Below are 25,346 nucleotides of genomic sequence, written 5' to 3'. Positions count from 1 at the left end.
GACTTTCAGACTGGGATCGGTTTTGTTGGACTTTCCTGATTTGGAATGACGTCATTATACATCGCACCTGCGCTAATGAGCTGCACCTGAAACTAATTAGATATAAACTGAATCTACGTTGGCTGGTTATGAGTTAGGGAGGGACAACATTTATTTATTTTTATTTTTTTTGCCTTTATTTGGGAACCACTTAAGAGTAGCTTTATCTCATAAATATTCATATAGACATTATACATGGGCTATAACTCAAATGTCAATTAGCAGAAAACGTATCAAATTATAAACACAATAACAGCCCTACTTGTCTTCAAATACACAATCATACACATCACGTTTCATGTATAATTAGTGGCAGTTCCTCATTTTTTCAGTTTCCCATCTTCTTTCATCTTCCACAGCATCAGCTCCATGCAGGCAGCTGCGTCTTCTCCAGTGTCATGGCCACAAACTGGGAGAAACAGCAGCACACGAATTTAACATGCTGCAGTTTTAAAACACACTCCATTCCTTTATTAGTTTATATTCCGTTAATCTTTGACAATGATTAAAGCGGTTGTGATTTTAACAGATTATTAGAAACAAAACCAGTTGTTTGTAAAGTGGCAACCCACCACTCTCCTGAATAATCCTCCTCAGGTATTCAGCAGTGAGGCTGTGGAGGCTCAGCTTGTTGGGCGGACCCAGACGATGGGGGAAGACCACCGAAGTGTCTACCACCGTCCCATGAAGCAGCTACAGCACAAAAAACATTGGAAGTTGCCGTCAGACCCTCCGCAGTTTAATTCATATTCCAACATGCAGAGGTGAATAAAAAAGCCAGTTGGGACGCTCCAGAAGAATGGTTGGTGACTTTTGCACATGGATGCTTCTATTAGGCGTTCATTTGCCGCTCAAAATTCCTTGATGAATAAAGTAACTTACTTGAGCAGGTTTTAATAATTTCATTGTACTGAATACAACAGGGTTTCTGCAGCTTTCACCAACTGACATTGTAGGCATTTAAAGATCTTATGGATTAAACTTAAAGCTGCAGTATGTCACTTAGTTTTTTTTTTTGCACATTTGCTAAAATCATCATTATGTCATGACAGTATAAGGGATAATCTTTGGAAAGAAATCAAGCTTACTGCAGGAATATAGTCAGACAGAAACGACCAATCAGAGCCAGGAGGAGGATCTTAGTGCTGTCAATCACTCATGCTCACCCCCTCCTGTTTGCTCTTTGCCAACATAAGCTGCCATGAATGCTAAGGCTAGTTAGCATTGCCATTGATAACAGCAGACAAATGGTTTTCCTATTTCTTCACCATTAGCACATTTAACAACATATACATGACAGTTATTGACAACACCAAAACCCACCTCCCAGCTCTGAGTGGTAGTTTCTGACAATAGTAGCTCACTGACGAGGTGAGAAAGATCATTCTTCATATTATAATGTAACAACATGGCAACGGTTTTGACACAGATGGAAAAAAAAAACATTTTTTAAGACCATATCCTGACAAAAATGTACAAAAAAAATACACATTTTATGTTTTAGTAGTTGCAAGCTTTTTAGCACAAATACACATAATATATGGGTTTGCAACAAAATGTGAGCCAGTAGCAAAGATAAATGTCGTCCAGCCAGCTGGCAATAAATTTATACTTTTCAATGATAAATATAAAAACCTCGCTAGCTAGAAAAGGTATGCTAGCAGCTACTTAGCGGTAGCCTAAATCACAGAAGACATTTATGTGATGGAAAAGTCCAGCAAGAAAAATTATCTGCATAGAATATTATATATTGCAAAGTCCTACCAGCTAAGATTTAAGACTTGAAATTCATTTAAGCCAACTTACCTTTTTAAATGAATTTCAGACATTGTAAGACCTTAAGTCTTAGACATTAAGAATAAAGACATCATGAATAAAAAATTGGCTTATTTAAAGCTTCATATCTCTAAAACATCAGGCATTAATTTTAATAAACAGTGATGAATACAGCTGGAACAGCTAGTGTGAAAATAAAACAGTCCGAATTAAAATAGATTTAGAGAGCAAAGTGTGTTACTCGTCTAAACTTAAAAAAAAAAAAAAAATACAGAACTGCCTGATATTTGAGCAATAATCCCCAAATTTCAGATCATTATCCTCTAAAAAAAGAAACAAATGTTAGCAACAGTCACCTTCAGTAAACAAAGGTCTGTTTCCAGCCCATGTCCAATGAGAATAGTGTCAGCAGTGATGAAGCTCAACAGAGTCTCTTGGACCTCCCTGAGGGAGGTACGGTTACCTTTCACGTCCTCCTCACTGATGCCTGAAAACCTACACAGTTTAAGAGCGGAGGGAATGAATAAAGAAAGTTGGTGCAAAGGGAAATAAGAGGAAAAGCAGCCAAAAGCACTGAATTACAAACAACCAGCACAGCAACATATCCAAGACGTTTTTGGTTAAACTTTCCAGATTATTAAATTCTTCTATGTTAACTTCAGTAACAGTTGTAGGTTTTAATTTTCATATGCCATAAAACTGGTCAATACAAAACTATAAGTATTGTGCAAAGCAAGATGAATAAATTAAAAACTGGAGTAAAAAAGTGAGCGAGTCTGCGTGATTTTTGTTTAACTTCTGTGCAGGATGACTGAAATATGAGCTGTTATTGTTACAGGTTGATTTTTTAAGCTACAAAAATATGAGAAAAAGTTACAATTTACATTCTGAATGTAATATTACTTGTCTCTAAAATAAAATTCAACAAAAGTAACTATTAGGGATGCACAAATGTGAAGATTTGGGTCAATTTTGATATTCAACTTTAATATTCTTGTTGGCAGTATCTACCAATATTTTTGTGATCAGTCAATTAGTCGTCACAATACTTGATTACCAAAATAATCACCTACTGCAGCTGTGGAAAAAATACAAAATAAACAAGAGCTCTTCTGCCTTCTCCCAGGGCTAACTAGAAACAACCAATCAGAACCAGGAGGGTCTTAGTGCTGTCAATCATGCTTGAGTACACAGTACTCACACGTTCCCCGTTATACAGCCTGTCATGAGTGCTAAGGCTAGTTAGCATGGCCACCAATGATGGCAAATAAACCGTTTTCCTGGAAGATGAGTCGTTTCTCCTTCATTAGCACGTCAAGCAGCGCGTGCATAAGCTTGACTGACAGCGCTAAGACGCTCCTCCTGGCTCTGATTGGTTGTTTTGTACCTGGAGTGGAGCAATTCTTCAGATGGCAGTAGTACATCTGGGAGGAGGTGGAGGAGATTGATGTTTCATGTTTTATTATGTTATTATTTTTTTACATATGTAAAAAAAATTGTTATATACAAAAACAAAAAGACCATAGAGCTGGTCAATAATTAAAGGAAAGGATTGATGATTTTAATGTCAATTTTTCTCTTTTTTTCCATTGATTATTTTTATTTGCATTTTTACATACAAATACAAAAAATTTTTTATAAAAGTTGATGCAATTTCTTCATCTTTTGCAAGATGTCAATGCCATTTTCTATAAACAAATTCTGGTCGAATAAAAATTCTGCCTGTAAATCTGCTAAGGGAATAAATACCTTTAACTTTAATGCTAACTTAGACCAACTGTAGACATAAACCTGGGGCTGGACTCCGTCTGTATAGTCGTTACCTGGTGTTATAGTCGATGACCTCATTATCAGGTCTGACAAACGTGTCGTAGACGACCTGCAGACTGGAGCTGATCACCGTCACTCTGGACAGCTCCAGGCCCTGAACAGTGTAACACTGAAGCCACAAGGTTTTAATCACTAAAACAAATATTCTAGAAAAAGCCACACATAAATAAATGTTTTTATAAATTACCATTTCACAATCCAAGGAATAAACTCCAGGACAGCTGGAGTCTGAGGGGCATCTGGGTGCTGTAGATACAAACCCATCCAGACTGAGGTAATCATGGACATGCAGCTGGTTAAAAAACAAGAAAAATAAAACTAATGTTAAACTTCTATTGGTCCCGTTTTATCAGTGTCCACTAAATGAGTTCTGACCTTAAACATTTGACATCCCGGCGCTCCCATGACTCCCTGACAGCAGCTGTAGCGAGTTTCCACCCCACCTGGAACTGCAGCAAACAAAACACTGTTGCTGCTTCACTCTGTTTGCACATCATAAATTTTAACTGGCTTATTTCAGGCTCACTTGTAATACATTTTATATTTTCCTATTTGCAGTAAGACTGGGCAATAAATCGCTTTTATTGAGCCACTGAATTTTTGGAAAATCTGGATTTTTTCCAACATTCACTTTGTGGATTTCCACAGTTCAGAGTGACATCAGAACATCAAGTCTCTTTCAGTGACATTTTCTGTAATTTCTATTTTAGCAAAGATGTAATAATTTAATTAAAAATCTGATTTTGTTTTTCAGCCTGGGCCTGCTTTGCAGTACTTCAAACGACATCAGACCCTGAAGACAAGCTGGTTTCTGACCTCGGTTTGTAACTCCTTTCCCGTAGTGGTAGTTGCACTCTTCTGTTCTGAGATGTTTCCCTGTTTTACCAACAGAGTAGGTGGCCCCACATCGACAGCAGATCCTTTTCAAAGCTTTTTAAAAACACAAAAAAGTGATTTAAGGAGATTTAAGCAGGAGTTTGCTCCAAATCCACGACTTGAATGCGCTCTCTGGTGGCTCAATAAGGGAACTCCAGGTAATACAGCCGAGTTGGATCGCTTTACTTACAGTCTGTGCTCACTTTCTTGTCAGTGAAAAGAACAGCAGAACCAGGTTTTTCTGGGTGCTGGACAGGATAGTTGTTTTCTATCATTTGTTCATCAGTCAAAGTGTAACCCTTCAAGATTTCATACAACACAAAATCACCTGCTGAAAGAAGAAAACACTCAGAAGAGGTTTAAACTTTTACAAAATTCAGGAAAATAAAAAATTCTCACCATTTTCCTTCATCTTCCTTTGGTTAAACGGGATGTTGCCTTTTGGTCTTTGACTCTGGGTCTGTTTTTCCTCTGCGCAACAAAACGTAGATTAGTATTTAACTCAGCTAAATGTTGCATTGAGTCAGCTCTGTTCTAAATACCAATAATACCTTTATTTTTTTTCGTACTTTTAGCAGTAGCGCTTTGGTTCTTGAGTCTCTTGAGGGCATTCACTGCAATGCTCAGGTATTTCAGTTTGTTCACACTGCGATTGTAAACACTCTTCTCCTCTGTCAGAGCCTGCCATCAATAAGCACCAGGATGAATTATAATAAGAACTCAGAATCATGTCAGGAAAGAGAAAGGGGACCTGAATGTTCACCTTCTCAAACGCTTCGTTGACATCCGCTGACATTTTGAGAAACTCCTCAGTGAACATGTTCACGTAACGCTGGCGGACGTCATGAGGCACTTTGTCCTTCGCTGCCTCGCTCTGCTGCTTCAGTTTTCGTTTAACAGAAAGTGGCTGAAAGGAAATACTGTGAAAAGCATCGTCCCCCATTTCAAAAGTCTAACCTGAATAAATAATTATTACATGCATTAAAAATAAACAATTCAAACCAGCCTAACATGTTTTTTATGCACATCAGAATCTATAACTTGTATGAATTAAAGTGCCAATGCAGAGAAAAAAATCCTCCAGAGTGCCATAAAAACTGCACTGCTAGTCAAACCAGTAAATAGGTTTAGGGAGAAATTGCTTTTCCACTGAGCGTTGGGGTGAATTGGCTGTACGTTTTTCCACATCTACTCATTTTCTACCTTGACAACTGCCTGAGTTGCAGCTTGAGAAGCTGTGGAGGCGCCAACTGTCGACTGGAGAGACGATCCAAAATCCGCGTGTCGTCCCGGTGGAGCAGCGATGAGCAGAGGCGTTGTGGAGCGATATTTAGACGGAGCGGAAACCGCAGCAGGAACTGCGTTCGGGTTAGGATGGACCCGACTCACTGGAGTCAGAACCGATGAAACTGGGCTGGACGTGGAGGTGGCAGAGAGAGGGAAGTGGCCCTGCGGCAGGATCAGGTGAACGTCGCGTCCCACTTCGATAACTGCAGTTCCCAGAGGGACGCAGTCCAGATAAGCTGAGGAGCAGAAATACAAGCAGAGCACTCAGGGGAAGATGCAAACAAATAAACATTAAAATAATACAACAGAAGTGGCTTATGATGGATTTTTAAACTCAGATTGTGAGATTGACCTCAGATTTTCTGGGAAAGACATTGAAATATCTGAGCTTGACAAGTTGAACATTTGCAAGGAAAAACTAAAATTTTTAGATTAAAAAAAAACTTTAAAATTTCTGAGTTTCAAAAGTCCAACATTTTACTTTTTAAACTGAGAAATTTCTACTTTTTCTGGAAATCTTTCTGAGTTTCATTAATTTTTTTTTGCATGTAGAAGTTTTTCTTCTTTCAAATGTTTGACTTTTGGAGCTCAGAATTTTAATTTCAGAAATCTAGAAAAACTGAAATTTTTTAATTTAAAGCAAAAAATGTTCAACTGATTTAAAGCCAAAATTAAGCCAAAACAATACAAAAATAGATAAATTTAGCATTTTAGCTACAACAAACAAAAATAAAAAAAACTAATACTCTACTCAAAACTCAAGTGGAATAGTTTTAGCTTCACCTGATTCCATTCCTGATTTAAAAAATCTCACACTAAGCACCTTTTTTAATTACCGACTGGTTAATTCAAAATTTAACATATAAATGTACTTTAAAACACTTTACTTTCTCACCATTTTGACCCGGATAAGGCTGAAGGTTTTTCCGGGTTGGAGTTGAAGCAGAAGGAACGGTTTGTGTCTCTGGTGTTTTCTGACTCACTGAAGAAAGAAGATTCCGGCCTGGTTTATCCGGAGCAGCCGAGGCCCGGTTCTGAACCTGCTGGACCTTAGAACAGAAGGACAGCCGGGAGCCAAACCCTGAAGCTCCAGGCTCCCGCAGAGGAACCAAAACCTGAGGCTGAGGTCTCATCTTGGCCAGTGGCTGCTGAGTGGAAAAGGTTAAACACTGTAAACTCATTTTGTGCTGCATCAAGATCATAATGTTCTAAAAGGGCAGATTCTACCAGAATATGTAGCTAAAACCCATAAACAACGCTAATATATTAATAAATAGCTGTTTCTGAATTTGCTAAATATTAAATTTTTTCAGGTTTTTTTCCCAGTTACTCAAAATCACCAATTTTGGGAGCTAAATTAGGAATATTTGGAATATTTCCACTTATTGATAATGTCTTTAGATGTGACTTTTTTCTCTCCAAATCAATCACTAACTACGAGTCAGCAGTGGAGTAAAAGTAAGAACTACTGCCACCTGCAGGTGGGAGTCAGAATCACTAAAACCCCAATGTTTGACCTTTTTTGCAAACAATTTTCAGTAAACTCCCAGTCATAAAATATTTAAAATGAAAAAAATTATTCTCACCCTAAGATTCAAAGAAATAATACTTAATAATATATATCATGATAGAGACATGATCAATATCAACAGATAATACGGCCAATAGAACGGCCAATAATTTCACCAAACTTTGACCCAGAACCGCACAGTATTCTGGGAGATGTAGGCAGAGGAAAGGCTTTAGCTGCGAAACCTTTCACAGTTGGTGGCAACAACCAACTCACTCATTTGGTGACCTAGCAACAACTTGCTGAGTCACTTGTGGTTTCTCAGCAACAACCTGTTGAGTAACTCCCGGAGCAACAGTTTAAAGTACCTCGTAACTGCTCAAGAATAAATCACAGCGTGAAAACTGTGAATAAAACAAGAGAAATCACACCACCAAACTGATAATATTTCAGATATTTAAAACAAAAAACTAATACTAGAGGGCCACATAAAAAGCTGTGCCGGGCCACATTTGGCCCTCGGACCTCGAGTTTGTCACATGACACTAAACTACGATGTTTAAAGCGTTTACCTCCGAGTTCTTGGCTTCGTGAGCCAACCTCTTCCTCCCGGTAAAGGTTTGAGTTGCAGCGTTCACCTCCGGTTTTTCCACTTCGGCTCTAATCTGGAACAGAAAAAGCGAATCAGAAAATTATCACACTAAAATTAAGACTCTGTAGTGACCATTTGTCTATAACTCAAATTAAAAAAAACGTAAGACTTCAAAGCGATCAAAACAAAAAGTGAAGCTAACTCAAATAGTCACCTGATGCAAAGAACTTATTTTAAATAACAAATTAAAAATTCTAATTATAAATCAACTAGAAAATAAGCAAAAAATGAACTAAATTCTAAGATTTAACAGAAAATGGAGAAATAGCACCGACAGACTCATTTTGATACACCTACAGACGCGGCGCTCTGCTCCTCGCTTCCCTTCTCCTCGCCGTTTGACTCCATGAAGATCCGGTAGCATTCCTCCATCGGGTCGATTTCAGATGGCGAAGAGTAATTACTCTCATCTTCAGGATCTTCATCCTCAGGACTGGAGTCTATTATTATCACGGCTTCATCTTCCTCCTCCAGCAGTTGCTCTGTTGATTCAGATCTGCTGTGCGGATTTAGAGATGTAACTTTGTGAATCTGAATCTGGCTGCTGCCTTGTGCTGCCTCCACTTGGTTCTGGTTGGTGAAAACTTTCGTCTTTGGTTTTTCACCATTTTGTAAAAAGCATAACTGGCTCTGAACCTTGAGTTTGTCTTGGTCTGTCACTGAGGTTTGTTCAAGTTGAGTGATGGGATCTGATTGCTTACAAACAAGTGAATTTTGAGATTTTAAATCTTTTTTCTGAACTTTATAAGTCAGCTCAATCAGAGGATTGCTTGGTTGATTTGAGGGGAAGGAAAAACCTCCAGGTTCAGGCCGTTTATTTTTCCTTTCAGGGGACTGGAAAACAATATCCTCAAGCTCTTCTAAATATCCGGTTAAGTCAACTACATTCCTGTCATCATTGCTGTAATCTTTTGTTTTATCACAAGTAGAAGACACAGGATGGATCTCAGGGACTTTGTTTGCATCGTCACAGGAAGCAGAATTTACCACCTTCGTTTTTACCGTCTGAGGTTGAGAGGCAAAATAAACATTCACCGTCTTAATCTCCTTCAAGTCTCTTTCTGTATTTTGGGAGGATTTTCCAGAGTCAGCAGTGTGTTGAGTTTGATCCAACGTTTTGTCAGGTGACAGAGAAACATCAATAACCAGGACGCCATCTTCAGTCGAGTCGTCGTCGAGGATTTCTGGGGAACGCGGTGGGAACATCTGGGTTTGATGAATGGATGGCTTTTCACCAAAAGACCTGGAGTGCTTTCCGTCTGGTTGGCTCTTCACTTCCTTTCCTGATGAGCTGTAAGAATGTAAAGCAGCAGAAAAGTTGGACAGCGGATCATACTCTAAATCAGTCCTCGGCTTTGAGTTGTCTACCACATATTTCTTTGCTTGAACGTGGGATTTATGGTTTTTGCTAGAAGAAAATCCATAGGAAAGGTTAGTTTCAAACTTTGTTGAGAGTTTATTGTTGTTTTTGTCTGCGTGGTTAGCCTGATAGCTTGATAGGCGCCGCTGCTCCTGCTCCACTTCGTGCCTTACAGATTCAATCTCCTTATCGAGTCGTTCCAGCTCATGCAGGGAGTTGTTAACGGTCGTAAAAATGCTGTCACACTGGTCCCCTGTTAGCCACAGGAAATAATAGATATTACTGTTTGTGCAACACACACTGGTATAAATAACTCACCAGTGAAATTAACAGTAGCTGAGTTTCCATTACAAATGTTCAGAAAACTTTGTAGATATTCTGCTAACATTGAAAAAACAATTTTTTTTAATTACAAAGTTTCCATTAACTTGTTAAAAATTACATCTGAGTTCTACAGTAACTTTTTCAATTGACATGTTAATTGAAAAAGATGAGTATGTATGCTTTTCTATGACCTGAACATGATTTTCTGGGGAGGCAACATTTTTCAAAAGGGGTGGTGGCACCCCGTGCCCTCCCCTTCGGAATGCCACTGGAAACTTAAATACATCTAGAAAAGCTTAGACTAAAAATATTTCAAGGCATAATTTAATGCAAAACACTTCCACCAACAAATCTTTAACTTCAGTGTTTCTGGTGTACGATTGTAGCAAGGAGGACTCTGTGATTCAACACAAACATGGATCAGAGAGACATAAGGATTATTGACCCCAACTTGTGAAATATGATAAAACACAAATGTTTTTCTTAGTAAACCCCAACAAAACAAATGTACTGAAGTTAAAGGTTGGGTTTTTCTATATTTTCTAGCGTGAAATCATGTTACTCCAATGAAATTAAATTCAACAATCATCTATCAATAGTTTCCAGGTGTAGAAAGAAATCGATCTGGATTGGAGCAGGTAAAATTTACTTTATGAGCTCTAACATTGGGCACAGCAAATCTATAAGTATAAAATACTTTTCTTCTTTTTGATAAATCTAAAATGTTTGGTTTTAACCTCAATTTGATTAATCTTGACTTTCATAGTCTCTCAATGACTTCAAAGCTTTTTGTGAATAACATTTAAACCAGGTGGAATGGTCACTTAATGCGGAAGTATTTTTGTTTCTGTTCATGTATAATGCGCTCAAATTCAACATTAGAAACACGAAGTTAACTCATATAAACCCCACTGACCTGTTAAATCCACCACGGGTGATTTATACAAGCCACCAAACGTTCCCCTCGACTCTGTGGCGTGTTTGTATAAACAATGAGGCCTCGCACAAAGCCCACGCAGCGAAAACGGACAAGTTATGTGAATGAAAAGACCGGAGGAAGGAAACATGGCGGAAAATTAACAATTAGACAGCGAATCTCAGCCAGCTGGGCGTTTAGCATCGATTTATATAGGCTTTGCAAACGTCGCGATAAATTCTGAAATTAAATAATTTTTATAATAATTAAACAAATAATTATAAAGATATGTACCACATACATATTTATAATCATTCAGCTTACTTTCATTGACTTAAACATTGTTTGTTCTTTATGATAATTTTAAGTTCTGCAGTAATTCATCCACAATGTTAGATGGCGCTGTTGTATACTATTGGCGTAGACTGCACAGTCTTCATATTGTGAGTGGAAAAAAAGTAACAAAAAAATTGAACACAAATGTTTATCAGTAGTTCATTTTGAACATGTGAGACTATATATATATATATATATATATATATATATATATATATATATATATATATATATATATATATATATATATATATATATAGTCCGCATTTGTTCAGAGTAAAGTGGTGTAATAGTTACTGATTGGTTTTTGGTTGCTGTTAATTAATTACTTACAGCTGAAACTTTTGGGATATTTTTGTTCTGACTTTGTTCAAGTCAGAACAAAATGCCACTCTCAACATGGCGGCGACGTTGATTCTTGATCCGGATGCTGTTCATGCAGTGAGCGCTTTCGGGGCGTCACGCCTGGTGCTGCAGAGTAAACAAACTCGCTGACATGAATCTTTCTGAGAGGGATGACAGTGACGGTGAGGTGGAGGAAGATGAGAGCGAGTGGAAAACGTGTTTCGGGGATTCAGCTGCGGTTCGTCCCGCCACAGCTGCTGCTGCTTCTGGTAAAATGTGACGCTAGAAACCCAAGTTAACTTGGAGCTGTGACGGATATTGTGTGTGATTCTAATGTTGGTTTATTTCAGGGCCAGTCATTAAGAGCCCTGAATCTACACACAGAGTTATTCTGCATTTTGACCTGGACTGCTTTTATGCTCAGGTGGAAATGATCAGAAACCCAGAACTAAGAGATGTTCCTTTAGGTACCAAGCCAGTAGAGAATATAAAAATCATTGTTCTCTGGGTAAAAACTGAAGCCCATTTTCATGTCATCAGGTGTACAGCAGAAATACATCATAGTCACCTGTAACTACGTGGCCAGGGAACGGGGCGTCACCAAGCTGATGTCTGTTACTGGTGCAAAGGAGAAATGTCCTGAACTGGTGCTGGTGAAAGGAGAAGACCTGACACACTACAGAGAAATGTCCTACAAAGTCACAGGTAAGCCTGAGGAATGTTTCGAAAACGAAAACATGTGAGACAAACATTAAACAAGCCATTAATTAAAAGTCTGTAGACACATCTTTAGAAGCAAAAACCTTTTGGTGCCGATTTCAGACTTTGTTAGATTATTTAGTTTACATTTCTATTTATGTATTTTGTATTTTCTTTGTCTCATTAAACATATTGCGCGATTCATTTCTATATTAATATTTTTAAAAGTTTATAATGGAAAGTTTAAAAACAACTAAATAAAATAAAAAAAAATAAAAGCAAAATGTGGAATATGTTTTGCTTATAGTTATTGACATATTTAAAATAAAATTGTGATATTTTTTGGCAATATTACCCCCTTTATTTAAAATACCAAAATTTCCACGTAAATTAGTATTTTAGTTCCATCTGTTTTTGAAATATTAAATGATTGATTTTTTGATCAGCTACTCAATACTTGAGTAATTCTTTACCAAATACCTTTTTACTCTTGATTAGTTTCTTGGACAGTTTTGTTTTACTTGATTAAAATATGTTGAACTACTCCTAATATCACTAGAGTACAGTTTTTATGTACTCTATCCAGCTCTGGTTTGGGGTTGTCATAAAAAAGGCGATTTTTATTTTTATTTTTAAGAATCCAGAATTTAGTGGAAAAGTATGAGATTTTAGCCATCATTTCTTGTGAACGCATCGTCAGCAGCTGGAAAACTCTTTAGATTGTTGATGATTAGGGAAGTTGTGTTTTCTGCAGCAAAACGCTCAAATATTTAACATTTCTTTGCTTACCTTGCTTTCTGCTTCCTGCTCAGATCTCCTGCTGTCTTACTGTCCGCTGGTAGAGAGGCTAGGATTTGATGAAAACTTTGTGGATGTCACAGAAATGGTTGAACAAAGATTGGCTGGGATGTCAGAGACCGACAGCCTCTCATTTAAAGGAAACGTCTTCAATCATTCCAGTAAGTTAAAAAAGTTCTTCTGGTTTGCAGCTGAACATCTGGCTCACTGAAACTGGCTTGTGAAAGAGCCAACACACAAACATCTGTGAAATATTTGCCTGTCAGTTTCAGTTTCACACCTAAAGTTTCTCCTTTTGGCTATTTTTCTTCCCCTGCGCAGGTGCTGATGCTAATGCTAGCCACCATCCAAGGCTGGCTATTGGTTCGCACATTGCAGCAGAGATGAGAGACGCGATACGCAGCAAGATCGGCTTGACTGGTTGTGCTGGCATTGCCACAAACAAGCTGCTGGCCAAACTGGTTTCAGGCACCTTCAAACCAAACCAGCAAACGGTTTTACTGCAGGAGAACGTTGGAGATATTATGGGATGTTTGAGTGGCCTCAGAAAAGTGCCAGGTATCCAGCCTAAAACATTTCAAAGCTGGATTAACTCATCCAAAGTTTTTTACATTAAAACTTTTTAAAACAAAAGCTTATTAGGAAAAAAAGTTTAACTGATCTTGGTCATAAACTTTGTCTTCTTTTCATTCACAACCAGTTTCATCTTGAGCAGCTTTCAGTAAAAGTGACGCAACTTAAAAAAGCTTAAATAACCGGGCCATCGGCGTACAAATGATTCTGTTTGCAGTTGCCGTCTCATTTTGAACTATAAGGAATAGAAGGAGGCTTAAACACATCCCTGGGGAACACCTTCAGATATTTTAAATGGTGTTGATGTTCCGTTTCTGGGGTTTCTTTCAGGCTTGGGCCACCAAACAGCCAAAAGGCTCCAAGCTTTGGGGTTAGTCAGTGTGAAAGACCTGCAGCTCTGCCCTCTGGGTGACCTGGCGAGGGAGTTGGGGGGAACCACTGCTCAGCGCCTGAGGAATCTGGCTCTCGGCATTGATGAATCAGCCGTCACACCCACTGGGGCCCCACAGGTAGGACTCGGCCCCAAATTTACCTATATATAAATTGTGGTTAACTGAGAATACTTTTTAAATTCTTTATTAATTAAATAATCCTTAAAACAAGGAAAGTCCTTCTTAATTTACCGATTTACTGCTTGTTAATTAAACTCTGCAGTCAATCAATATTGTAATAAATGGAATAATTATCATCTTTCTTTTATGACTTTTACTTATATATATATATATATATATATATATATATTGTTGTCCTCTTTGTGTTCCAGTCTCTCAGTGATGAAGACTCCTTTAAGAAAATGTGTTCAGTGAAGGAAGTCATGGCAAAGATCCGGGAGCTGCTCGGCAGTCTGGTGGAAAGGTCGGGTCATCACTAAATCCGTGTGTTTCTGGAATGAAACAGACTTTTTCTTTTAAAATTGTGTTTTGCTTGTCAAAACCAGGATGCACAAAGATGGCCGTCAGCCTCAAACCTTCAGGCTCACAATACGAAGATTCTCGGCGACCAACAAGTGGTTGAGTAGGGAGAGCCGCCAGGCCCCAATCCCAGGCGCCGTCGGGCAGAAGATCATCTCTGGTAGGCTGAAGTTACAGGAAATAAAACATTAGTATTGCTTTGAAGAATCCCAAAAGGATGTAATGATTGTCCGTTTATACATGCACAAATTTTAAATGTACGTTTTTGTTAAAGAAGTAACGTTTCCAGGTTTTGGTCTAGTTTTTGATAGTAAATGATGAACATAAGAGCATTCTTTGTTTCCACAAGCTTGACAGATAAAATGCATCTAAATTCTTTCAGTTATCATTGCCAAACCATTTTTAGATTCATTATATCCATTTAAGATAAAATATCTTACTTTTTCAACAAGTAAAGCCAAAAAAGTGAATTTGATGCACTTTGAACTTAGTTTTATAAAAATCAGTTAAGCTTAGTTGCATAAATGGAGATATTCATTTTGTTTTCATTTTGGGAAAAATTCAAAATGATCAATTATCCCCAGGGAACATTGAAGACGGCGTTTCGCAGCTGGTCCCGTTGGCTGTGAAGCTCTTCCATAAGATGGTGGACTGCAGCGCGGCGTTTCACCTCACGCTCATCAACGTCTGCTTCAGTAATCTGCAGAGCAGAGCGCCGCCTGCGAGCGGGAAGGGCGCCATCACGTCATTCTTCACGCAGAGCGCATCACCCAGGAAGTCCCAGACATCGTCCGTACAAAGCCAGGTTATCATGCAACTTTGATGCAACTTTATTTGTCTGTTAGTATCTTTGGAGGTATGAAATGCTGAAAATCAAATTTTTGGGAAATGTCCGTTTGCTGGGTACAAAAAATATGCCATTGTTGTGATCAAGCAAATCAATTTCTGTAACCAGAAGTGGCAGAAAAACAAACTGTGTCCAAGTTTCAAACATCAAGCTGCTGATTTGAACTAAACTTAGTTTGCTTTATGTTTTACACTTCAAAAAACATGGGGAAATGTCTTACTTTTCCACTAATATTAGAAATTATTTACCTAAGACAAGCTCTTATTGTGATAATAAATTGATTAAATATTGTGTTGGACTAAAATAATACACCCATAATTTACACCGTGTCCCAAATTGTTATGCAAGTGATATTTTCTGAAATGTTAAATGCAAATGATGGAAATTGGACAGTTTTTTAATGAATAAAAAAGAAGAATTTTTTTCTATTTGAACAGAAAAATAAAAGTTGTTAGCTTTGTTTTGACCAGAGCTAACAAAATAATTATTTCTCTTTTAACTGTTCATGAAATTGACTACTTTAATTAATTTTCTATAATATCATAATCTAATTGGTCTAGTTTTGTGTTGTTTTTCTTGCTCTGTTGTTACAGTAATTTATTAGATCGTTAAACCTTTTCTTCTTCTGCTGCTGTTTTATTCCTGCAGAATAATTCAGCCCAGAATGCTGACAGTTGCCTTTTGGACCATCAGATCAGTGAATGCAGCAGAAATGTTCCACCAAAAGGTCAAATGACTTGTAAGTCTGAACAACCAGAGGAAACCTCTGAAGCGTCCTGCAGCACAGGGGGAATAAATTCGGACAAAACCAAACCGCCACCGCAGGTCGACCCGGAGGTGTTCAGGCTCCTCCCAGAAGAAATCCAGAAGGAACTTTTATCTCCTTATTATCTGAACTCCCTGCAAAGCCACATGTCGAAAAACGATTCTTCGATGAAAGCAGACAAGTCCAGAATGAATCACCAGCAGCCGGCGGGAATACCAGTAATTCATGAAGAAAACGTCATGGAGCAGGGGAATTTATCGCTTCCCCAATCATCTGACTGTAACTTCCCGGGAAACGTGGACCCTGAGGTGTTTTCTGAACTTCCCCCCGATGTCCAGAAGGAGCTCATGTCTGAATGGAAGCAGCAGAACCCGGTTCTGAAGACTCCGTCATCCAGGAAAACGGGGAAAGGCTCCCTCTCCAAAGGCAAAGACAGAAAGGCTGAAGGAAGGAGCAGCCAGTCGAATAATCTGCTCAAGTATTTCAAACCCGGTTAGAGAAAAACAGTTGGGTCATAAATGAGGACTTTGTTTCAGAAACAAAGTCCTCATTTTTAGGTTCTAGGAAAATAAAAGAAACATCTCACTGCTCGTTAAAGTTGATTTTCAGTGTCATTACATCAAATTAAACGTAACGTTATGGAGTCTTAAGTTCAATAAATGATTTTATTTTAATAGAAAAAAATTGGTTTGAAATGGAAACTATTTCTTGTTTTTGTACTTCCATTTGGGTCTCGCCTGTTTCTAGAAACAATCCACGTGCTTAAAAAAAGAAAACACCCTCCTATCCGACCTACCAAAAAAAAGGCAACAAGTTAATGTTTTTTAATGTGTGGAAAACGAGTCGTTTCAAAACATCCCTATTGTTGAGTCACAATGCGCTGTTGCCTAGCAACCCCAACAAAGCCCAGTCAGTCACCTAGCAACCCAGGTGGAGCGCCAGCATGTGGGGCTGGTTTGGCAGCGATATGTGCTGTACAATGGCTGCTGGAAAAGACTTCCAGAAACAACTTGCTGTATTCTTGTTTGTTGTGCAGGAGGCTCTACTTCTGCTTGTCAATGACAGACGGTTGTGTAATTGTGCATCTTTTTGCAGCCATTTTCAGGTGAGTGTAAACATTGAGTTGGGAGGCGAGGCCAGCAGCAGTTTTTTTGGATTTCAAGAGGCTCTAAAACATCTTATTCTGAAAGCTCAAGATAGGCAGAACTGACCAGACTAAAATTAACTAAGAACCATTTTGTGTAAAAACGTAAATAACATGTTTTCTATAGATTATAGGAAGAAAGAATTTAAGGTTGGCTTTAAATTTGTTTTGTCGTTTTTGTAGAATATTAAGAGAAGCAGGATTACTCAGTCTGTAGAAGTGGGCCACATTCCTTTCTGGGATGTTTTGGTTTTTTTACTAAAATCCAATGCGGCACATTATTAGTCGAATTTTCTGACTTTTCTTCCCCTCAACCCTCCTTTCCTTCATGAGACAAAGCAGTAAACACAGACTGTAAGCGCGACTCCCCCTGGATCTCAGCGGCTGGAAACTCCTCCCCGGATCACATGTGAGGCGAGGGAAAAGGTTCAGGCTCTGCAATGTGCCTTCGCTTCATGACAGCCAGTAGTTTTATTTCATAAAGTAGTGAACAGCTTCTGAATGGATGTTTGTGCTTCCAGCAGATAGATCGGTAAGATTCCTGTCACATTCAATGATGCTGAGAATTTTAGGAAACTAAATCTTCATTCTTTTAATAATCTTGTCAGTTTCACAGAAATACTTACTACTCTTGCTGAATTTTCAATCACCTTAAACTATTAAGACACCTACTTTATAAAGTTATTGACTGTTTCTCATTTTTAAATGAAATCCACTCAGTTTTTGATGGCCAGGCTGCTCCCAGTCAGAGCCACATCTCATAACGATGACCTCAGTGGCGTCGCTCTCTAAGTCAATGAAAGGATTCTTATTTTGCTGAGCGAATTCAGGGAAAACTCCAGAGAGGCATTTGACTGCTCATGTGGAATCCAGCCCCAGTCATGTGCTTATCCTTCTGTGATCAAGGAGTTATTATGTGCTGTTAAGCCTCTCTGGTGGTCATGCAGGAGGAAAACAGCAGCTTTGATGGAAGAATTTAACTCGCCCTGTCAGGATTTACTGAAAATTGCTCTAACGTGTCTGAACTCCCATGAAATTGTCGTTCACAGGTTCAACCAAGCAGCACGATGGTGGACTGGGACTATGACTATCTGATCAAGCTGCTGGCGCTCGGCGACTCGGGCGTGGGAAAGACCACCTTCCTCTACAGGTACACGGACGGCAAGTTCAACAGGAAGTTCACGACCACGGTGGGAATTGACTTCAGAGAAAAGAGAGTGGTGAGTGTTGGGGAAGATAAAACCAGCTAACGTCCTTCCATTATAAACAAATTCAATATGAAACAAAAACATGCCAAGATAAATCATTTTGGTAATTCTAACTGTTAAAACAAGAAAAGTTTGGTCCGATTTAACTAAGGACAGTGAGAAAAAAATGTGTATGTGTTTTTATTCGGTGTATGTAAATATCTGTTTTTAGCTGTATGTAGTATTTGCCTAGAATTTCTACATCATACGTTAAATTGATGTTTTACATTAAAATTTAACATATTACTTAATCTAAAATGAAAGTTTGACCGTCAGTAAAACAGTGTCTTCAGTCAGAGACTTCTCCCCACAGCCATTACCATCTAACAACTCTTTAATTAAATGAGTTACAATAACATTTAATTTCCCTTTGGGATCAATAAAGTATTTTTGAAATGAATCGAATGTTGGTAACACTGAAAATGGCTGACTTGAGCACATCTCCATGGAGTGAACCAGTGTTTCACGTTATGGTTTATTGTTGACTCTAAGGGACGTTGGTAATTCAAGATGGAAATGTAAAATTTGGTATAATTGGCATAAGGTATGTTGGAATTATATAATCTGACCAAAGTGGAGAATAACGATAATGAATGAAAGTGGCTCAAAATTAGAGCCTTGAGGAATGCGCCTGATGACATTTTTCTCATCCTGATTAAAACAAAGTTGTCCTGGTTTTCCAAGTAAATGATGATGGGGTTCTGGTTTGGTTCAGATTTACACGGGGACAGGTGCTGATGGGACGAGTGAGAGGAACTTCAGAGTCCACCTCCAGCTTTGGGACACAGCGGGTCAGGAGAGGTAAGTTTGACATTTTTGACATTGATCTGTGAAAAGAAGATACTTTTTACCTCGATGGTTAAATGTCCTTCATTCCAAGGTTTCGCAGCCTCACAACAGCTTTCTTCCGAGATGCAATGGGTTTCCTGTTGATGTTTGACTTGACCAATCAGCAAAGTTTTGCTAACGTCAGGAACTGGATGAGTATGTTGTTTTTGGTTCCTCTCCTGTTGATTTCTAAGCCTGGTTGAGTCGTAGTTTCAGGTTGGTTGAACAGTTTCCTGGATGTTTATGCAGGTCAGCTTCAGGCCAACGCGTACTGCGATAACCCAGATGTGGTGCTGGTGGGCACTAAGGCAGACATCAGAGACACGAGGAACGTTAACGCCAAGCTGGCCAGAGAGATGGCTGACAGATACGGGTGAGTGGAAACTGATCAGTCTTTATCAGTTTGGAAGATTGGCCTTTTATCTGTTGATAGGATTTTCTTCCTATCCCCATTTTATTGAATTTAGCAACTGTTGGCTAAATCAATGTTTTATCCCCTGTTGCAAAGTTATGATGAGATATCCTTTAAGACATGTAAGCAAAATAAATATAAAGATAAGAATATTTGTCTAGATCTCGTGAACTGTTTTGAAGATGCTGCATCTTGTGCAGTTTTGTGAAATGTTCCCGTTTCCCTCAGCGTCCCCTACTTTGAGACGAGTGCTGTGTCGGGAGTGAATGTGGACGCCGCTGTGCTCACCCTGCTGAACCTGGTGATGAAGAGGATGGAGCAGAGCACGTTTGGGGCCCCCGGCTCGGAACCCAACGGCAGCCCCTGCGCCAGCCATGAGGTGGAGGAGGCCCCCATCAGGAGGTGGTGCTCCTGTTAATGTCCCCAGCAGCAGGAGCAGCAGCAGCAACGGTATAGGAGAAACAGACTTTAAAAAGTGATGTTTAGACAAAGATTTATTGGAATTTCCCACATTTCTTTTGGTTTCTCTTGTGTTAAGAACAGAATAAACTACTTTTGCCAGTTTCTCCTCCTAGTTTGTTTACAACACAAAGACGCAACAAATACTTATGAACTTAAAAAAAAAAAAATTAAAAAACCTCATCAGTCTTACTTGTGCGGCACAAAGTGAATTTATGCAAATAAACTTAGCGTGGTTAGGATACGTCTATAGACAGTAAATTTTTTTACACAAAATTATTCTTAGATGATGAGATTTTGGTCTGTTCAGTTCGGACTATTTTCAGCTCCTTCCAGAAAAAAACTGTTTTAGGGTCTCTTGTCACTTTTAATACAAATAAACTGAGCAAACAGAATTACACAGCTGTACATTTTTGAAAAGAAGAAATTTCTGGATGCTAGCTCAACCACAAAAAAAATGGCGTACTGTTACAGTGTGTTTGCTTGATTGCCCATCCTGTGATAGAGCAACCATGTAAACGCAGGTCCAGGTCATGAGATTCCATACACATCTAAAAATACTCACTTCAGTACTTTTTACTAGCAGAAGTTAATCAATATTGCATCTGCTGGTAAATTTGTGCTTTAAAAAACACCAACCTGTTTTAACAGGAGTGTTAGAGTACATGAATCTTGACTAAAAAAGTTTAATTAGGCAAAAATGTACATTTAAGGTAATGATGGATTTATTTTCTTATTTTGAGGAGGCTGTAAGAGTTGGGCATTAATTTAAAAAATAAGTATAATCTTACAGTGGTTGATTATACTGTACTGTGTCAATTTGAGGTGCTGCCTGACAAAATGTACAGAATAATGTATTTTTATCAAGGTGAATAATTAAAGCAGTATTACAAATTAAAATTTTTAATGTTTTATTTTTTTTGTCTCCAGCTTAAACAATAATATATGACTGATGAAAAACAGCAGCATTTGAATCAGTATTCATAGAAACATTCAGTTCCAATTTATCTATATAAATTACAAATATATTTATTATGTCATTTATACAATTATATAATTGACAGCAAATGTCATGTAGTGTCACTTCCAGTTTATATATCTTTATAGTCATTTCAATCCATTTCACAAAGATGGATTCAGAGTCAATTGCATGGATTCTAGTTCAAACCTTATTAAGCAATGAACAAAAGATCAGTTTATTATTCAACTTTGTAAAAAGCGTTTTATCCAAGAAATCCCAGCAGATAGTATCCTGTCACTGCAGTTTCACTCCTCCAGGACGAGCATGTAGCAACAGGACAGTCGACTGGTTTGAATCTAAATTTGCTGCAAATCTCAAGTTATTAACACAGACTTTGCTAATAACTCCTAATAACTAACTTTTTTATGTCATATAAAATCAATGTTATTTTGTTAAGGTTTTTTTTTTCTTAAAAGAATAAAGAAAAATGCAGAATTTAGTACTTTTTTTTTCAAAGTTCTGCTGTTTCTAGATTAACACTGGGACTAAAATAAACCAAAATCATCAAACACTAGCCATCCTTCAACATGTCACTCAGCTTGCTAGCTTTTATTTTTCACAACCAGAAATATTTCCTGAACAACCAAATTTGTCTTTGAGTGATTACTGCAGCAGTCTGGCTGGTCAAAGTGAGCAGCAACAGGTGGGGGATGGGCAGCAAAGTACTACACTATAACATTTTTGGCTGGGAAAATTCCCTCCAGCTCTTTCTCTGGCATCTCATTAAAATTATTTTTAACTTTAGGAACATGAAGGGAATTTGTTGCTACCATGTAACCAGTTGCTGACTGGTGTCTGATCCACAAAACCTCAAGAGGTAGAAATTTAAAACCTTTTTGAGCTGATATTTAATGAAAAATCAATCTAAGAAAGAACAAAGAAAAAAAAAACAATTACTTCATTAAATGAATTTCTCATTTGGTTATAATTATTTCAGTTTACAGATCTCGGCTGTGTCGCCGATGCTGAACCAGAGTTGTATTCCAGCATAGAGCGGCTGGGTGAAGCTGGTCTGGACTCTGTGGATCAGAGTCATGGTCTCTGAGACGTTGTAGAACGACAGGGCACCAGCTGGTTGGTCCAGGTAAACTCCGACTCTGGAGAACTCAGAACCAGGGATGGCAGTTCGGATGCTGTTGTACCAAAATTGATGATTGTTTGGGCAACAAAATAAAGACCAGGATTTGTCATTTTGTCCAAACACACTGTTTTTTTTATAAACATCCTTGTATGCAACTGCCACATAACTTCCCCGTCCTGCTTGTCCTCCCCACTGCACCTCCCAGTAACATCGCTGAGACAAACTCTGTTTACTCAGGATCTGGAATTTAACTGACAACCGCTCTGGGTGATCAGGATAGAACTGACTTTGTATCATAAGGGTTACCTTCCTGTTCCCCTCAGACAGTAGGAGGTTCATGTGAGCTGTGTTTGGATCCAAGGTGATTTCCTGTGAATATCGTAGGAAGTCATCTCTGGTCCTTGGTTCTGGTTCTAACAGTACAACATCCACATCAGTGACTTTCAGTGAGATGTTTGTCCATTTCTCCTTCAGGATGTCCTGCAGTTCATCTCTCAGTTTTGACAAGTTTGGTGTCACGTCTTCAATGTACCTCAGAGGACCAACAACGATGCTGGATGAGTGTTTTGTTTCATTAAAAGCAGACATTAAGAGGTATTGCTGCAGAAACTGGTTGTGATCCTCCGTATGCGAGAGCTGCTCCAGCTCAGCATCTTTCCTTTTTAGTTCAGAGATCTCCTGCTGCAGCTTCTCCTGAAGATCTCTGACTCGACTCAACTCAGACTCCTGCTGGGATCTGATCTGCTGCTTCACCTCACAGCCTCTTTTCTCAATGAGACGCATCACCTCAGAGAAGATCCTGTCGTTGTTCTCCACTGCTTTATTAGCACAGTCGTTAATGGCGTCCACTTCCTGCTGAAGCAGCTTCATGTCTCTCTCTCCATCTTCCATTGTCTGATGCATTTCTCCTCTCTTCACCTCCAGATCTTTCTGCTTCTCCTTCCTCTCTGCTGCAGCTGAAACCACGTCGTGACCTTTATGTTCATCCACCATGCAGACGTAACAGATGGTCTGCTGGTCGGTGCGGCAGAACATCTTCCTCACCTCATCGTGATGGGAGCAGATGTTGTCGTGGAGCTGCTTGGAGGGCTGCACCAGTTGGTGCTTCTTCAACTGAGCCACGTCGTAATGAGGCTGCAGGTGTTGGTCACAATAAGACACCAAACACATCAAACACGACTTTATAGCTTTTAGTTTCCTCCCTGTACAAATATCACAGGCCACATCTTCAGGTCCAGCACAACTCTGTTCAGTAAGAAAAGCTCTGTGTCCAGTTAACTCCAGCTGCTCAGTTAATCCTGCCAACATGATGTTTTTCACCAGAGCAGGCCTTGTTGTGAAGGTCTGCCTGCACTGAGGACAGTTGTAGATGCCTTTCTTATTCTTTTCATCCCAGAAGTTTTTAATACACTTTAGGCAGTAGCTGTGTCCGCAGGGAATCATCACCGGATCCTTCAATAGATCCAGACAAACCGAACAAGAGAAACTCTCTGGGTCCAGCTGGACTTCTTTCTGCGCCATTTTTCCTCTCCGAGACGGTTTAAGCTTCACTTTCAGAGAAATGAGACCACACTGACTCTGCTCTACACATCATGAGGTTGTGGTTTGAAGGTGCGCCAGCACTGGATTTGCTGACAAACTTTCTCTGGTTGGGAGAAGCAGGAAATCTGTTGATAGAGTGATTCTGTTTGAGAGGAGGAACATGAAAGAGGAGAAATTAGAGCAGTTTGACAGAAAAACAGTGTTGAAACCTTTTTACAACAAAGCTTTGGTATCTAATCAATGTGTTCGTAGTCTTTTATGTCAAATCAATCACTTGCTGAATATATGAGTGACAGTTTATTGATGTTTGGATTTCTCTTTGTATTTATGTAAACGTTTTTTTAAATTACTAAAAGAAAAACAGACATATCTAAATGCTTTAATCATATATATATATATATGTACAAACATATATATGCAATTTGATAATTATACAGTTATTGTTTGTTCAGTCTATTATACACACACTAACATTTTAACCAGTATGGCTAGGCAATCAAGAACATACATTACATTACTGACAAAATCAAATCTTCAATATTATACATATAATGGACCTGTGTTATATATCTGTGATAAAAGATACTTTGTAACTGTCCTCTAATCCAATATCACGGGGAAAATAACATATAACAGCCTAACCTCGTCAACAGACATGCTAACGGTTGTTAGCTTTTGGCACCAGGGAAATTAACGGTCGCACTAACGGCAGCTAGCATCTCGGCCAGCGGCAGTAAACATTCAGTTCTAATATACAGAAATATCTCAAACTAGAATTGATGTCAACAAATCACGGTCCTGAAATTATAAAAATTAGAAAAACTAAATAAAAAATAACCCACCTGTGAAAACAGAAGACATAGTAGTGGCTGCACTGCGCCGCTTAGTCATAAGTCTTATGTGCTACGTTACGCGCTTTAAATCATCTTCTTCTGCATAAGGCTCGGAAGTCAGTCTCTCTCCCATGCGCTACCACTGCCATCTTTTGGTATAAATTGGTATTGTACCGCCAGCACCACATACCGAAAGCAATCAAAACAAAGGCAATAAAATAAAAAATTGTTGGGGGTCTATTTGAATAATTAAGTAATTCTTGGTGCCACATATGAACGTACAAATTTATTTTTTTAAAAGCCCCAAGATCAGCGATCATGCATGTTCATAGCATGTGGTTGCTAGGTTAACAATCAGGAGGTGTTCACCGAAACACGTTAACTCGTTACCAAAAACAAATGTTTGAAGCCCTGGGGCTGATTTTAGAAGCAGCTGAAATCCAAATGGAAGAATTAAAACCTATATTAATTTTGCATAATAGATACCCTTTAAAGATTGAACAACCATGGCTTGTTTGAAGGGTCTTTTTCTTTGTAAGATTCATAATTATACCTTAAATTAAAACTTGAAGAAAACTGGAGAATTATACATATAGAAGAAAAATAAAAATCTGTTGTAACCTGGTAAATAGTGAAGTTTCTGTCAAAATATTATGCAGCAGCTTTTCAGTTTTTATGAAAATAATTATTCAATTTAAGACGTTTTCATTATAATTCACCAACATATTTATGTATATTCAACATATTAACATGATCTAACTTGTTTCAACCACCACTACACCTGTTATCCAGGACAACAGCGCCCTCTTGTGTTTTCATCAGTTTTTAGCTCAGCTTTGAATTGGGGAGATGGTTTGATCAGTTTGCAACACTGATGCTGCGTTCAAGTGAAGGCGGAAAGTCTTGTCAGCAAACTCTCAAGATGCAGTCTGCA

The 25,346-nt window shown here is 38.5% G+C and overlaps 4 protein-coding genes and 1 long non-coding RNA gene across 9 annotated transcripts; 2 read left to right on the top strand and 3 right to left on the bottom strand.

The window, feature by feature from the left end:
• Positions 1-47: 47 nt before the first annotated feature.
• zgc:152968 (uncharacterized protein LOC564848 homolog) lies at positions 48-10,721 on the bottom strand. 4 transcript variants are annotated; one of them, XM_055039239.1, is made up of 16 exons: positions 10,571-10,721; positions 8,268-9,583; positions 7,891-7,983; positions 6,704-6,956; positions 5,725-6,044; positions 5,285-5,428; positions 5,073-5,202; positions 4,921-4,992; positions 4,712-4,852; positions 4,462-4,575; positions 4,021-4,094; positions 3,833-3,937; positions 3,639-3,754; positions 2,172-2,310; positions 612-732; positions 48-448 (listed from the first exon to the last, which is right to left on the bottom strand). In XM_055039239.1, exons 1-16 carry the CDS (start codon positions 10,719-10,721, stop codon positions 360-362), a joined length of 3,378 nt encoding a protein of 1,125 aa, XP_054895214.1. In that variant the 3' UTR covers positions 48-359. The 4 variants fall into 4 exon arrangements, with proteins under 4 accessions (XP_054895214.1, XP_054895216.1, XP_054895217.1 ...); XM_055039241.1 differs by having other exon boundaries at positions 4,712-4,849; XM_055039242.1 differs by having other exon boundaries at positions 5,091-5,202.
• Positions 10,722-11,339: 618 nt separating this feature from the next.
• On the top strand, positions 11,340-18,124 carry poli (polymerase (DNA directed) iota). Its single transcript, XM_055039243.1, has 11 exons — positions 11,340-11,520; positions 11,602-11,718; positions 11,792-11,956; positions 12,763-12,909; positions 13,070-13,306; positions 13,652-13,830; positions 14,085-14,176; positions 14,259-14,392; positions 14,817-15,037; positions 15,728-16,337; positions 18,039-18,124. Exons 1-11 carry the CDS (start codon positions 11,403-11,405, stop codon positions 18,074-18,076), a joined length of 2,058 nt encoding a protein of 685 aa, XP_054895218.1. The 5' UTR covers positions 11,340-11,402; the 3' UTR covers positions 18,077-18,124.
• Positions 14,103-19,362, bottom strand: LOC129365782 (uncharacterized). The gene is made up of 3 exons (XR_008606554.1): positions 19,088-19,362; positions 14,289-14,397; positions 14,103-14,204 (listed from the first exon to the last, which is right to left on the bottom strand). It is a non-coding gene; the product is annotated as an uncharacterized LOC129365782 (long non-coding RNA).
• On the top strand, positions 16,351-22,599 carry LOC129365778 (ras-related protein Rab-27B-like). 2 transcript variants are annotated; one of them, XR_008606550.1, is made up of 8 exons: positions 16,351-17,521; positions 18,039-18,209; positions 18,952-19,037; positions 19,117-19,220; positions 19,314-19,437; positions 19,705-19,926; positions 21,894-22,040; positions 22,512-22,599. XR_008606550.1 is itself a non-coding variant. In XM_055039251.1 (6 exons), exons 1-6 carry the CDS (start codon positions 17,495-17,497, stop codon positions 19,892-19,894), a joined length of 702 nt encoding a protein of 233 aa, XP_054895226.1. In that variant the 5' UTR covers positions 16,351-17,494; the 3' UTR covers positions 19,895-20,333. The 2 variants fall into 2 exon arrangements, 1 of the variants encoding a protein (XP_054895226.1); XM_055039251.1 differs by lacking the exons at positions 21,894-22,040; positions 22,512-22,599 and having other exon boundaries at positions 19,705-20,333.
• LOC129365772 (tripartite motif-containing protein 16-like) lies at positions 21,284-24,686 on the bottom strand. The gene is made up of 2 exons (XM_055039246.1): positions 24,422-24,686; positions 21,284-23,721 (listed from the first exon to the last, which is right to left on the bottom strand). The coding sequence occupies exon 2, from the start codon at positions 23,556-23,558 to the stop codon at positions 21,885-21,887; it is 1,674 nt and encodes a 557-aa protein (XP_054895221.1). The 5' UTR covers positions 23,559-23,721; positions 24,422-24,686; the 3' UTR covers positions 21,284-21,884.
• Between the last annotated feature and the right edge of the window lie 660 nt (positions 24,687-25,346).

The sequence above is a fragment of the Poeciliopsis prolifica genome, unplaced genomic scaffold (genome assembly GCF_027474105.1).
Source record: "Poeciliopsis prolifica strain line A6 unplaced genomic scaffold, Auburn_PproV2 SCAFFOLD014, whole genome shotgun sequence".
Taxonomy (NCBI): Eukaryota; Metazoa; Chordata; class Actinopteri; order Cyprinodontiformes; family Poeciliidae; genus Poeciliopsis; species Poeciliopsis prolifica.
The sequence above is the reverse complement of the archived record's forward strand: the minus strand, read 5'-3'. Positions and strand labels throughout refer to the sequence as shown.

What these genes read in the sequence shown, in the direction of transcription:
- poli (XM_055039243.1), top strand. Translation starts at nt 11,403, where the DNA reads ATGAATCTTTCTGAGAGGGATGACAGTGACGGTGAGGTGGAGGAAGAT. An exon ending in AAACGTCTTCAATCATTCCA is followed by an intron (nt 12,910 to 13,069) that starts GTAAGTTAAAAA and finishes TCCCCTGCGCAG; the next exon opens with GTGCTGATGCTAATGCTAGC. An exon ending in CTCGGCAGTCTGGTGGAAAG is followed by an intron (nt 14,177 to 14,258) that starts GTCGGGTCATCA and finishes TGTCAAAACCAG; the next exon opens with GATGCACAAAGATGGCCGTC.
- LOC129365772 (XM_055039246.1), bottom strand. Translation starts at nt 23,558, where the DNA reads ATGGCGCAGAAAGAAGTCCAGCTGGACCCAGAGAGTTTCTCTTGTTCG.
- zgc:152968 (XM_055039239.1), bottom strand. Translation starts at nt 10,721, where the DNA reads ATGTTTCCTTCCTCCGGTCTTTTCATTCACATAACTTGTCCGTTTTCG. An exon ending in ACCCGTGGTGGATTTAACAG is followed by an intron (nt 9,584 to 10,570) that starts GTCAGTGGGGTT and finishes TGTGGCTAACAG; the next exon opens with GGGACCAGTGTGACAGCATT. An exon ending in AGGAGCAGAGCGCCGCGTCT is followed by an intron (nt 7,984 to 8,267) that starts GTAGGTGTATCA and finishes TTTCTGTTCCAG; the next exon opens with ATTAGAGCCGAAGTGGAAAA.
- LOC129365778 (XM_055039251.1), top strand. Translation starts at nt 17,495, where the DNA reads ATGTTTGTGCTTCCAGCAGATAGATCG. An exon ending in TGCTTCCAGCAGATAGATCG is followed by an intron (nt 17,522 to 18,038) that starts GTAAGATTCCTG and finishes TGTCGTTCACAG; the next exon opens with GTTCAACCAAGCAGCACGAT. An exon ending in GACACAGCGGGTCAGGAGAG is followed by an intron (nt 19,038 to 19,116) that starts GTAAGTTTGACA and finishes CTTCATTCCAAG; the next exon opens with GTTTCGCAGCCTCACAACAG.